The 12,091-nt window shown below is 24.1% G+C and overlaps 4 protein-coding genes across 4 annotated transcripts; 3 read left to right on the top strand and 1 right to left on the bottom strand.

The window, feature by feature from the left end:
- Nucleotides 1-338: 338 nt before the first annotated feature.
- On the top strand, nt 339-1,485 carry PCHAS_1000400 (CIR protein; the record flags this gene model as incomplete). The annotated part of the gene is made up of 3 exons (XM_051320994.1): nt 339-353; nt 473-1,249; nt 1,351-1,485. 3 exons carry the CDS (start codon nt 339-341, stop codon nt 1,483-1,485), a joined length of 927 nt encoding a protein of 308 aa, XP_051176917.1.
- Nucleotides 1,486-4,005: 2,520 nt separating this feature from the next.
- On the top strand, nt 4,006-5,129 carry PCHAS_1000300 (CIR protein; the record flags this gene model as incomplete). The annotated part of the gene is made up of 3 exons (XM_016798228.2): nt 4,006-4,020; nt 4,117-4,890; nt 4,995-5,129. The coding sequence occupies 3 exons, from the start codon at nt 4,006-4,008 to the stop codon at nt 5,127-5,129; spliced, it is 924 nt and encodes a 307-aa protein (XP_016655466.2).
- Nucleotides 5,130-7,312: 2,183 nt separating this feature from the next.
- PCHAS_0938341 (CIR protein) lies at nt 7,313-8,505 on the top strand (the record flags this gene model as incomplete). The annotated part of the gene is made up of 3 exons (XM_016798788.1): nt 7,313-7,345; nt 7,483-8,307; nt 8,413-8,505. 3 exons carry the CDS (start codon nt 7,313-7,315, stop codon nt 8,503-8,505), a joined length of 951 nt encoding a protein of 316 aa, XP_016652887.1.
- Nucleotides 8,506-9,400: 895 nt separating this feature from the next.
- Nucleotides 9,401-10,923, bottom strand: PCHAS_0938321 (fam-a protein; the record flags this gene model as incomplete). The annotated part of the gene is made up of 6 exons (XM_016798844.1): nt 9,401-9,508; nt 9,656-9,874; nt 9,978-10,087; nt 10,235-10,304; nt 10,396-10,615; nt 10,787-10,923. The coding sequence occupies 6 exons, from the start codon at nt 10,921-10,923 to the stop codon at nt 9,401-9,403; spliced, it is 864 nt and encodes a 287-aa protein (XP_016652888.1).
- Nucleotides 10,924-12,091: the final 1,168 nt, after the last annotated feature.

Below are 12,091 nucleotides of genomic sequence, written 5' to 3'. Positions count from 1 at the left end.
AAATACTATAATTTTAGAAAAAACTGCATTATATATTATAAGAAGAAAGTACATAAAAATGAAATTTATCATATTAAATAACGATTTATATACTTTTAAGGATTGTAGTAATAACAGCATTTTTTGTACAAAATGCATCATATATACATATGGCAAAAGTATATTAAGCAACTATCTATTTAATGTAATTTAGTTAATTATCATAAAATGAGTATAATATGTTTAACGAAATATAATTGCTATGTAAAGAGATTAGTAGATACAACAAATATTTTATGCAATATATATAAATAATATCGTTCAGCATAATCTCCAAATTATAACAAAACTTCATTATAATGGCTTATGGAGTGGTATATATACTTTTTCTTATATTATTTGGATGTTGCATTGCATATAAATTATATTAATTTTCATTTCAGTAACATTTATACTAATACATATTTTATTAATTTTTATAATATTTTCATAGTGTGGTGCAATTAATGTGATCGAGAAACTTATTGTTGTGAACGAGAAGGATTTAGGAGTATATTTTTCCCCTAACCAACTATTGAAGGCTTATTGTACTGGCAGGGTGAATGATCAAACAGGAATATGTTTTAGTTATGCCGAAATAGTTAGCTCTGCTGTTTTATTTTTACTAAAATTGTTAGAGATTGATTATCATTACGAGGATGATTTAAAAAATGCTAAACTTGCAGAATACGCTATTTTATGGTTAAGTTATGAACTAAATAAATACTCACAAAAAGGAATAACCAAATTAAATGATTTTTATACTCAACATATAGAAAAAAATGAGTATTATAATGTGAAAATAACTAAATCTAGTAAGACTTATAAGGATATTATAGATAGAAAACATGATTTGATGAATATTGGTATTAAAGAAATATCTCAATTTTATGATGCATTTAAATCATTATGTGACATGTATAATGAACTTGATAAAGAAAATCAAGACTGTGAAAATTATTTCAGAAAAGCTAACGAATTTGTTAAAAATTTTGAAAAACTTAATGGAAATTCTGATATTAATGAAAACAGTTCGTATAGAAAAATATTGTACACTTTATCAACTGATTATGATGATTTTAAAAATTATTTTGTTGAAAAATGTAGTGATTATACCTATCTTCCAACTCTTTCAAAGATAAAAACTCTACAATTTTCGTCGATAACAAGTAAATTAATTCCAGTTTTATTGGCATTTGCAATACCAATTTTCTTGGGAATTGCTTATAAGGTAAATAATAAGGAATTTATAAATATAATATTAAAAATGATTTTCATTAAATATATGCAAACTTTAACAAACATCATATGCTTCTTAACATTTTATATTAGTATTCATTATTAGGATTCGATAAACGACTTCATATACAATATTTAAGAGAAAAACGAAAAAAAATAAAGAGGAAAGAGTATAATTATATATTATTCGAAGAGAGTGATTATTCCAGGAATAGTAATAATTATTGATATATGTTAAGGCTGACTATTTGGAAATAAATAATTTTTGACCATAATTTTGGAACATAATTTTGGGGTTTATAAGAATTTTTAAATAATATAATCAATAAAATATTTATGTATATTTATTGTATGTTTGCATATTTTTATGTTGTGGATGAGGGTTGAGGTTGTGTTTATGGAACCCATATATGGATTAGGATTATATACCGCATTGCATTAAATTTTGCGTAATTTGATAATATATTAGTTTAAGTAATTGTTTTAAATATATATAGGAAATAAAGTATTAAAATATGTATAGAACAAATCACAAGAATTGGATTTCGTGTTAATATAACTTAATGATAATGGCTTATGGGACAATCGATCAAATATTGGAATCGATATAGAAATATGAATCCAAAGTATCGATATAGTTATAGAAGAGACGTTGATTTAAATAATTATAACATTTAATATGAGAAACTGAGGGAGAAAAATTGGAATAAAAAACAATAATTTATTATAATTTCAATCAAAAGACATTTAGAGCGATTTCCTTCCTCAGTACCTCTTGAGCCCGATGATAAATGAAGAAAGTAATGGAGATAAGAAAGAAGTTGTTGAGTTTATGAGAAAATGGAATTATTAAGCATGTAGAAAATTATATGGCAATTATTATTTTATTTTTTGTTAATTTTTTTTGTTTATAAAAGAAAAAACGATTATTTATATGATAAAATTATTAATAACTTTTATTTTGAGGTTCAGAATTTATGAGCCTATTTTAAAACTCAATATAAGTATTAAAATGATAAATATGTAAATTCATTTATTATTATAGGTAACTAAAGTCATAAGAATAATTAAAAAATATATTTATGTAACTATAATACGAAATTAGATATTATTATAATATTATAAGTATGATGCTGCTGGAATGGTTCACTTAATTTTCAATTTTAAATATATTTATATAATTTTAAAAATAAAAATATCACTAACATAATGAATGACCAAAAAATATATATTTTTTTTTAAATCAATAAATATTTAAATATTTCATAATAAAGTTTTTAAAAAAATATAAAAAGTGTCCCTTTAAATCTCTTCATGCATTTCGATATAGAATGTTTTTTTATGAATATTCAGTAAAAAATTATATAAAAATATAATGTATTTTCTAACAGAGATATATAAATATATATTTTATTGAATGAATAATAAATCAATGGGATATAACAGCGCATTGTAAAGGCACCAGCGTTACATATTTTGTTAAATATACAATTGGGGATATATGGTTTTATATTATAAAAAACTTGATTGATGGGAAACAGTTAAAGATTCAATTTTATCAATTCCTTTTTATTATTGCACATTAGAGTGCATTATATTATTAGTGTTTGTAATTCATCATTTTTTAATCTAAAATAGCAATATTTTATCATATAATTAATAAAATATAAATTTTTTTAATAAATTATATGAATTTATATACATTGACAATTAGAAAATTATAATACATAAGATAAAAATGAAAATTCAAAGCATTTAGCTAATATTTATATATTAAAAGAGCAAATATATCTTTTATCTCTCCCCTAACAAAGGGTGATATAACAGCCTAATTACACTTAGTTTTCAATTATACTTTAAACTTGCATCAATAGTTATTTATGTGTTATAAACTAATATTTGCTAAGTATTATTTTAAAAATAATATGACTTTAAAGAATTATTTAAGCTTATAAATAGCTCAACAAATACGGGTTTAGTGCTAATTTTCGTTTTAAATAGTATAAAAGATGCGTAAAATATATTATAAAATTACCAAATAAGATATATTTTTAAATTGAGTATATAGGAATAAAAATAAAGTTATTGGATTTATTAAAATTGGTTATGAGTTTATCTATATTAAATAAAATCAATATTAAAATTATGCATATTCAATTTATTTTGTAAATTCTATAACTTTAGAAAAAAACTATATTATATATTATAAGAAACAAGTATATAATATTTAATCTATCTTATTAAATATCTATTTATATACTTTTAATGATTATAATAATAGCCTAATTCATAACTTTTTAAATTTATTCAGCACTTATGCTTTAGAAAATCCTCTACTAAAAAAGGATATGCTATAGTTTTTTTATGTTAAAACATAAGTATAAGGAAATATGGTTTAAATTCATTATAAAAGTATATGCATTTTTATAATAAAGCCATACCACATTTTAGTAAAAATAATATCTTTTGTATAAAATGCATCATATATGCATACAGGAAAAGTGTATATCCAACCTTATATTTAATATAATATAGCCAATTATCATAAAAAGGAATAGAACGCTTCTTTAGTAATAATATTATTTTGTTATTCATACTAATTTAATTATTGAGAAAATTATAATACATTTAACTACAGACAGTTGCCATATATAAGGATAAAGTATTTGTGTCACATATTTGGTGCAGTGTATATAAATACAGCATGATCCCACTCAATTTACAAATCAAAAATAAAATTTCATTATAATGGCTGAGCTTATGGTATATGCATTTTTTGATATTGTATTATATATAAATGTCATTAACTTTGTTTTAATAATACACATGTCTAATAATTATTTTTAATTGTTTTCTTAGTGTCGAAAGTTCAATAATGTATGGACTGATTTTCCCGAGAGCGTGGGTGAAGATGGAAACTGTCAATCAATCACTAGTGATTATTGGGAAACATTATTCAATAATAAAAAATGTGGTAATTATATCGATCAAGTTAATGCTGTATCATTTTGGTTACTTGTACAAAATTTTGGGGATGGTTCGAAGTTTACGAAAAATGTAATTAGTGATACCAATATTTTTCATTACATTATGATATGGCTAATTTATACGTTAAAACTAAAGAGTGATGACAAAATCGACAAAGTAATGGAATTTTATAATACTTGTATAAATCCTACTTCGGAATATATTAATTATATAAAAGATACTAATGCTTATAATACCTATAAGGATCTTATAAATAGTAAACTATATTTTATGAATACGGACATTAAAGATATATCTAACTTTTATGATGCATTTAAATCGTTATGTAACATGTATAATGAATTTGCTGAAGACGATTCACGTTGCACACAAAATTTGGAAGATGCCAAAAAGTTTGTTGAAAAATATGAAATACTTCTTAATAATAATGATACTGGTATTGAAGACAGTCTATATAGTCAAATATTATCTATACTATCAACTGATTATTATAATTTTATAAATCAATGCTATAAAAAAAAAGTAGGATGTGGTTATTTTCCATCCCTCCCAGTTTATCCACGAAGTTTTTCAATAAAAATGACGTTAATTCCAATTACATTTATATTTGTTGCAATACCTATTTTCTTGGAATTTGCTTATAAGGTAAATAAAAAGGAATTTAAAAATATAATCTTTAAAATTTATTTTTGTAATTCTTTATATGGGATTATCAAAAAATGTATATATATCTACCATTTTTATATTAGTATTCATTATTTGGATTTGGTAAACGGTCTCAAAAACAACATTTAAGAGAAAAACGAAAAAAAATAAAGAAGAAAGAGTATAATTATATATTACTCGAAGAGAATGATTATTCCAGGAATAGTAATAATTATTGATATATGTTAAGGCTGACTATTTGGAAATAATCAATTTTTGACCATAATTTTGGAACATAATTTTTGGGTTTATAAGAATTTTTAAATAATGTAATCAATAAAACATAAAGTTATATATGTATATTTATTATATATTTTTTGGATGTTTTTATGTTGTGAATCAGGGTTGATGTTGTGTTTGTGGAACCCACATTCGGGTTATAGTTAAGTGTTAAATTGTGTTTAATTCTGTATAATTTGATAATATATTAGTTTAAGTAATTGTTTTAAATATATATAGGAAATAAATTATTAAAAAAAGTATAGGAAAACTTATAATAATTGAATTTCGTGTTAATATAACTTAATGATAATGGCTTATGGGACAATCGATCAAATATTGGAATTGACATCGAAAGATGAATCCAAAGTGCCGATTTGGTTCTATAAGACAACATCGATTTGAATAATTGCAACGTTTAATATGGTAATTTGGGTGAAAGTAAGGGGGCATGTAAGAAATTATTTATTATGATTTCATATTCCAGTACCACATGGACTGTACGATAAATGAAAAAAGAAGTTGTTGAGTTGATGAGAAAATGTGATTATTAAATATATACAAACTTATGTAAGTCGACCATATGTCATTTATTAATTTATTTTTTTATTTATAAAAGGAAAAACATTATTTATATGATAAGTTTAATTGATGGTTTTTATTTTGGAGTTCAGATTCTATGAACCTGATTTTAAAACTCTATATAAGTATTAAAATGATAAATAAGTAAATTCATTTATTATTATATGTAACTAAACTCAAAAGTACAATTAAAAAATATATTTATATTATTATGATCTGCATAAATATGATGTTGTTGGAATGGTTCACTTATATTTCAATCATATATTTATTTATATAATTATAGAATAAAAACATGATTATCATAATGAATGAATAAAAAATATATTTTTTATAAAATCATATATTATTGTAAAAAATCATAATAAAAATTATAAAAATGCCCCTATAAACCCCTGTTATATGTTGCATACAATTGTTTTCTATAAATATTCAGTAGAAAATTATATAAAAATATAATAGTATTTTCTAACAAAGGCACATAAATATATGTTTTATTGAATGAATAATAAGTCAATGATATACAATAGTGCATTATAAATGTATCAACGTTACATATTTTGTTAAAGATACAGTTGGGGATATGTATTTTTATATTATAAAAACCTGGATAAATGAAGAACGGGTTAAAGTCTCAATTAATGTTAAATGTCTTTTTTTTATTCCATATTATCAGTGTTTGTAAATAATCATTTTTTTAATTTAAAATACCATTATTTATCATATAATTTTAATAAATTATTTGAATGCATATACATTGATAACTATAACAATAGAATGTATAAGATAAAATGAACAATTCAGAATATTTAGCGAGTATTTATCTAAATTTATGTGTTAAAGGGCAAATATATTTTATTTATCTCCTCTTAAAGTGCAATATAACAACCTAATTGCACATAGTTTTCTATTATATTTTAAAATTTGCATCAACACTTATTTGTGTTATATGTTTAATATTTACTAAGTATTATTTTAAAAATAATCTGATTTAAAAACTTATTTAAGCTTATAAATAGATCAATAAGCACAGGTACAATGCTAATTATTGTTTTAAACCGTATAAAAGATGCTCAAAATAAATTATAAAATAACCCAATAAGGTATATTTCTAAATTGATGTACGTAGGAATAATAATAAAGTTATTGAACACATTAAAATGGATTATAAATTTATCTATATTAAATAAAAATAACATAATTTTACGTAATTTTCAAATATATGTAAGTAACACAAGTTAATTTAAAAATACTATAACTTTAGAAAAACCTATATTATAAGAAACAACTATATAAAACTGTAATATATCGTATTAAATAACTACTTTTATATTATTAAGGATTATAATAATAATAATAACATTTTTTGTATAAATGTATCATATATACATATTGCAAAAGTATATTAAGCAACTCTCCATTTAAGGTAATTTAGATAATTGTCATAAAATAAATATACCATCTTTAACGAAATATAATTGGTATGCAATGAGCTTAAATAGATACAACAAATATTTACATAATATATATAAATATTATTATCCCTCATAATCCCCAAATTATGGCAGAGTCAAGTTATGATATTGAGAAAGTGGTATACAATTTTTTAAATAAAATATTCTCTTCGCATGTGTTTTATATGTTGTATCCCCCATAAATTATATTAATTTTCATTTGATTAGAATTTATATTAATACGTTTTTTTGTTTAATTCATAAAATATATTCATAGTGTGAAGCAATTAATAAAATCGATTCACATCTTTCTGTGAATCCGGATGATTCCACATTAAATAGTGAAGATTTCCCGCCATTGATCAATTATTGTCCTCTCGTGAATAATGATAGTGAGCATAATTGTAAAAATTATGAAGAATTAGTTAGCTCTGCTTTTATAACAATGCTAGTAAGTTTTATCAGTAGTAATCATGGCGAATATTTAGATAGGGACAAATTTGCAGAATATGCTATTTTATGGTTATGTTACCAACTAAATAAAAAAACAGTAAATACCATCGATAATCTAAATGATTATTATAATACATATATAAAGGGTATTGAGAAGTATAGTGATAAATTAGAGGATGCTGAAAATTATAATAGTTGTAAGGATATTATAAATAAAAAACAATATTTGATGAATATGGATATCAACAAAATGTCTAAACTTTATGAAGCATTAAAAATATTATGTGATATGTATACTGAATGTAATGGAAAAGAAGAAAGTTATACAGATTGTTCGAAAGATGCTCAAGATTTTGTTCAGAAATTTGAAAATCTTAATAATGATCCTAGTATTACTGGAAATGATTCATATAGAGAAATATTGTTTAGTTTATCAACTAATTATAATAATTTTAAAAATGATTGTGCTAAAAAATGCAGTAAATGCAGCGAAATTCCAACCCTTACAGATATAAAAGTACCGAAAAGTTATGTACAAGATCAAGTAGAAAGTTCTGGAGTTACATCACCAAGTTCGTCGATAGCAAGCACATTAATTCCAGGTTTATCGACATTTGCAATACCAGCTTTCTTGGGAATTGCTTATAAGGTAAATAATAAGGAATTAAAAACTATAATATTTAAATTATATTTTTGTGATCCCTTATATGCGTTTATCAAAAAATATATAATAATTTTCCCATTTTTATATTAGTATTCATTATTTGGAATTGATAAACTATTCCAAAGACAATATATAAGAAAAAAATTAAAAAAAATAAAGAAAAAAATGGAACTTAATATATGATTCGAAGATTAACGATTATTCCAGGAACAGTAATAATGATTGATATATGTTAAGAATATGTATATTTGGAAACAAGTCATTTTTGACGATATTTTTGGAGCATATTTGTTGTGTTTATAAAAGCATTTAAATAATATAATCAATAAAATATAAATCTATATGTATAAATTATTGCACTCCTGCATAATTTTGCATGTTTTTTGTATAATTTTTATATGATTTTATGTAATGGATCAGGGTTAAGGTTGTGTTTGTGAAATGCACATATGGGTTAGGATTAAGTACCCCACATATTTAATTTTGTATAAATTTGAATAATTTGACAATATTTATTAGTTTAACGAATTGGTTTTAATGTTTATAAGAAATAAATTATTAAAAGTTATAGGATTTGTATTTTTTAATATGTACATTAGTATTGATTAATTGTATTCTGCAAACAGTTTCAAAGACAAACTTTAAGGAGCAAAATACAAATAATAAAGATAAAAGGAAATGATATATATATTAATTTGAGGATGATAATCGATATATTTTATGATATTTCTATATTGACAGACAATTAATTATTTACAATTTTTAAGTTTTATGATAATAACAAAAGTACGAAAGACAAATTTTTAACGGTAAAAAAGAGTAATCAAGCTAATATAAAGGGTAATCATACAGAAAAAATAATTAAATTATAGCATTGATTATTTGATTTATCACAAATTAAATACATACCATATATTTAATATAAAAGTATGCAAATTACATAACAAATAATAATTTTAAAACGAAAAAAATGTTGTGATGGTAATTTAAAAAGGTACTACATATAAAGATAAATTAGTTACATTAATATATGTTCCCAATATTCAAATGTTGAAACATCTTTACTTGGATGATATTGTTATTCATTAGATAAAATATGTTGTGCTAAGTTTAGGATATTTGTATATGCAAGATCTCTCTCTCTTTTATTGTGGACAAACTCGGTAGAATTGCCAGTATCATAGATCTACGAAAAAAAATGAATAAATATATAAAATATCTCAATATTCCGTATGTAAATATCATGTAATATATGACTTATAGAGAAACAAAATTTTGATAAATGCTAAAATGAGAAAAAATGATTATGTTATTATTTTTTGAGATTGCTTACAGCGTTGATATAAGTAACATGAACTTGATCATCATCGCCGTGTTTAATTACAAATCCGGATAGATTATCAGCCAATTTGTTTAATGCTTCCTCAGGATCAATATCAGTTTCGATTGATTTTTGATTTCCGTAAACTTCTTTCAATTCAATTTCTTTATTGACCTCACCGTCATAATTTAGAGTTCTTGAAGGACATACGATTACAGTCATTTCTCGTAGCTAAAAAATTAATGAATAAAAAATATATGTATTGTGTAAATTAATGTATAATAATATGAATAATAGAATTTTTAGAAAAATAATGGAAGAAAAATGTGCTTACATAAATTCTTGAGCCTAAAGTATATATTTTTTTGAGTGGTGTATTATTAGGATCTGGGTTATGCTTTTCAAATAAGGCCGTATTTTTGCAGTATAAACGAACAACTTTTCCTAAAAAATGATCATTTTGCAGATATAAATGAAATATTATGAATATAACAAAGTATTAATGAAAATAATGGACAAAGAATAGTAAAATTGAAAGATGTGTAAATAGTGATAAGGACATATAAAATTTATTGATTATTTTTTATGTACCCTTAATAATTTTTTCATCTGTATTTTTGTCATATTTGAAATCCCAGTATTGCCTTAATACAGTAGAGTACTAATGAAAAAAAAATATATGGATAAATATAATAATGATTATTTAATTTTAAGTTATTTTTATATGTTAAAAATTGGTTGTTATTTTATACCTTAGAGGCAGATGGGATGATAAAATCAAGTCTTCCAATATCCATATTTCCAATTTTCTTATTATATATTTTGTGTCCATTTTCTGTATAATTGATCGAGTAATCGTGTACACCAGCCTCAGAAAGTTTTAGTAAAAGATTTTTAGCATCGTGTGCATAATATACTGCTGCTAAACCTTCATCAACGTCGTCATATACCTCATCTTTGTATTGCTCATATCTTTCATTGGAAATATTATTGGTGAAAGTGAGATAATTTTTAATGGGGGAAAAAAGAAAGAAAGAAATGAATTTATAAAATGGTAATATGAATATTAATAATTATAAAGTCATGGCTTTCACGAGGATGCATATTTATATTATATGTATATATGTTTTCATTTTTTCATACAATGATAATGGCATATGGCAGATTGGGGAGTTGTTCGTACAATCATTTGCAACAGGTTCGATTGCAAATATTACATTTTGCATATATCCTGCTAGACTTAAAAGTGCCAAAGCAACCTTAACACATGTTTTATTCATTTTTGTATTTGATAAGCAAACTATTAATTTAAAAAGTGTAAAAATACGTTATATAAGTATATTTAAATAGAAGAAAAAGAATATCCAAGGAGTATATAAAAAATTAATAATTACTCAAAAAAAAAAAAAAATTTTATATAATTAGGCAAACACAAATTTTTTATTTAAATGAGTTTATTGCATGGGATGAAAACACACCACACACAAATTACAGAGCATTCATAATATTATGATTTGAATTTGTTTAGTATTATAATATCTTATATATTACACACAATGGGCATACACATTTGTTATGCTTATATTTTATCAGGCTTATAAATTTGATTATTTTTTTTATATGCGCAGATTGCAGGTTCATGGTTCATGGATCATGCTCAGGGCTTATAACTCATTGTTCTGGATTTTGTGTTAAGGTTTTAGGGTTTTGTGTTAAGGTTTTAGGGTTTTGTGTTAAGGTTTTAGGGTTTTGTGTTAAGGTTTTAGGGTTTTGGGGTTTAGGGTTCAGGGTTTAGGGTTCAGGGTTTAGGGTTTAGGGTTCAGGGTTTAGGGTTCAGGGTTTAGGGTTTAGGGTTTAGGGTTTAGGGTTTAGGGTTTAGGGTTTAGGGTTTAGGGTTTAGGGTTCAGGGTTTCAGGGTTTAGGGTTTAGGGTTTAGGGTTTAGGGTTCAGGGTTTAGGGTTCAGGGTTTAGGGTTCAGGGTTTAGGGTTTAGGGTTTAGGGTTCAGGGTTTAGGGTTTAGGGTTTAGGGTTCAGGGTTTAGGGTTCAGGGTTTAGGTTTAGGGTTTAGGGTTTAGGTTTAGGGTTTAGGGTTTAGGGGTTAGGTTTAGGGTTCAGGGTTTAGGGTTCAGGGTTTAGGGTTCAGGGTTTAGGGTTTAGGGTTCAGGGTTCAGGGTTCAGGGTTTAGGGTTTAGGGTTTAGGGTTCAGGGTTTAGGGTTCAGGGTTTAGGGTTCAGGGTTTAGGGTTTAGGGTTCAGGGTTTAGGGTTTAGGGTTCAGGGTTTAGGGTTTAGGGTTTAGGGTTTAGGGTTTAGGGTTTAGGGTTCAGGGTTTAGGGTTCAGGGTTTAGGGTTCAGGGTTTAGGGTTTAGGGTTTAGGGTTTAGGGTTTAGGGTTCAGGGTTCAGGGTTTAGGGTTTAGGGTTCAGGGTTCAGGGTTTAGGGTTTAGGGTT

The sequence above is a fragment of the Plasmodium chabaudi genome (assembly GCF_900002335.3).
Source record: "Plasmodium chabaudi chabaudi strain AS genome assembly, chromosome: 10".
Classification (NCBI taxonomy): domain Eukaryota; phylum Apicomplexa; class Aconoidasida; order Haemosporida; family Plasmodiidae; genus Plasmodium; species Plasmodium chabaudi.
This window is presented reverse-complemented; position numbering and strand designations above follow the sequence as displayed.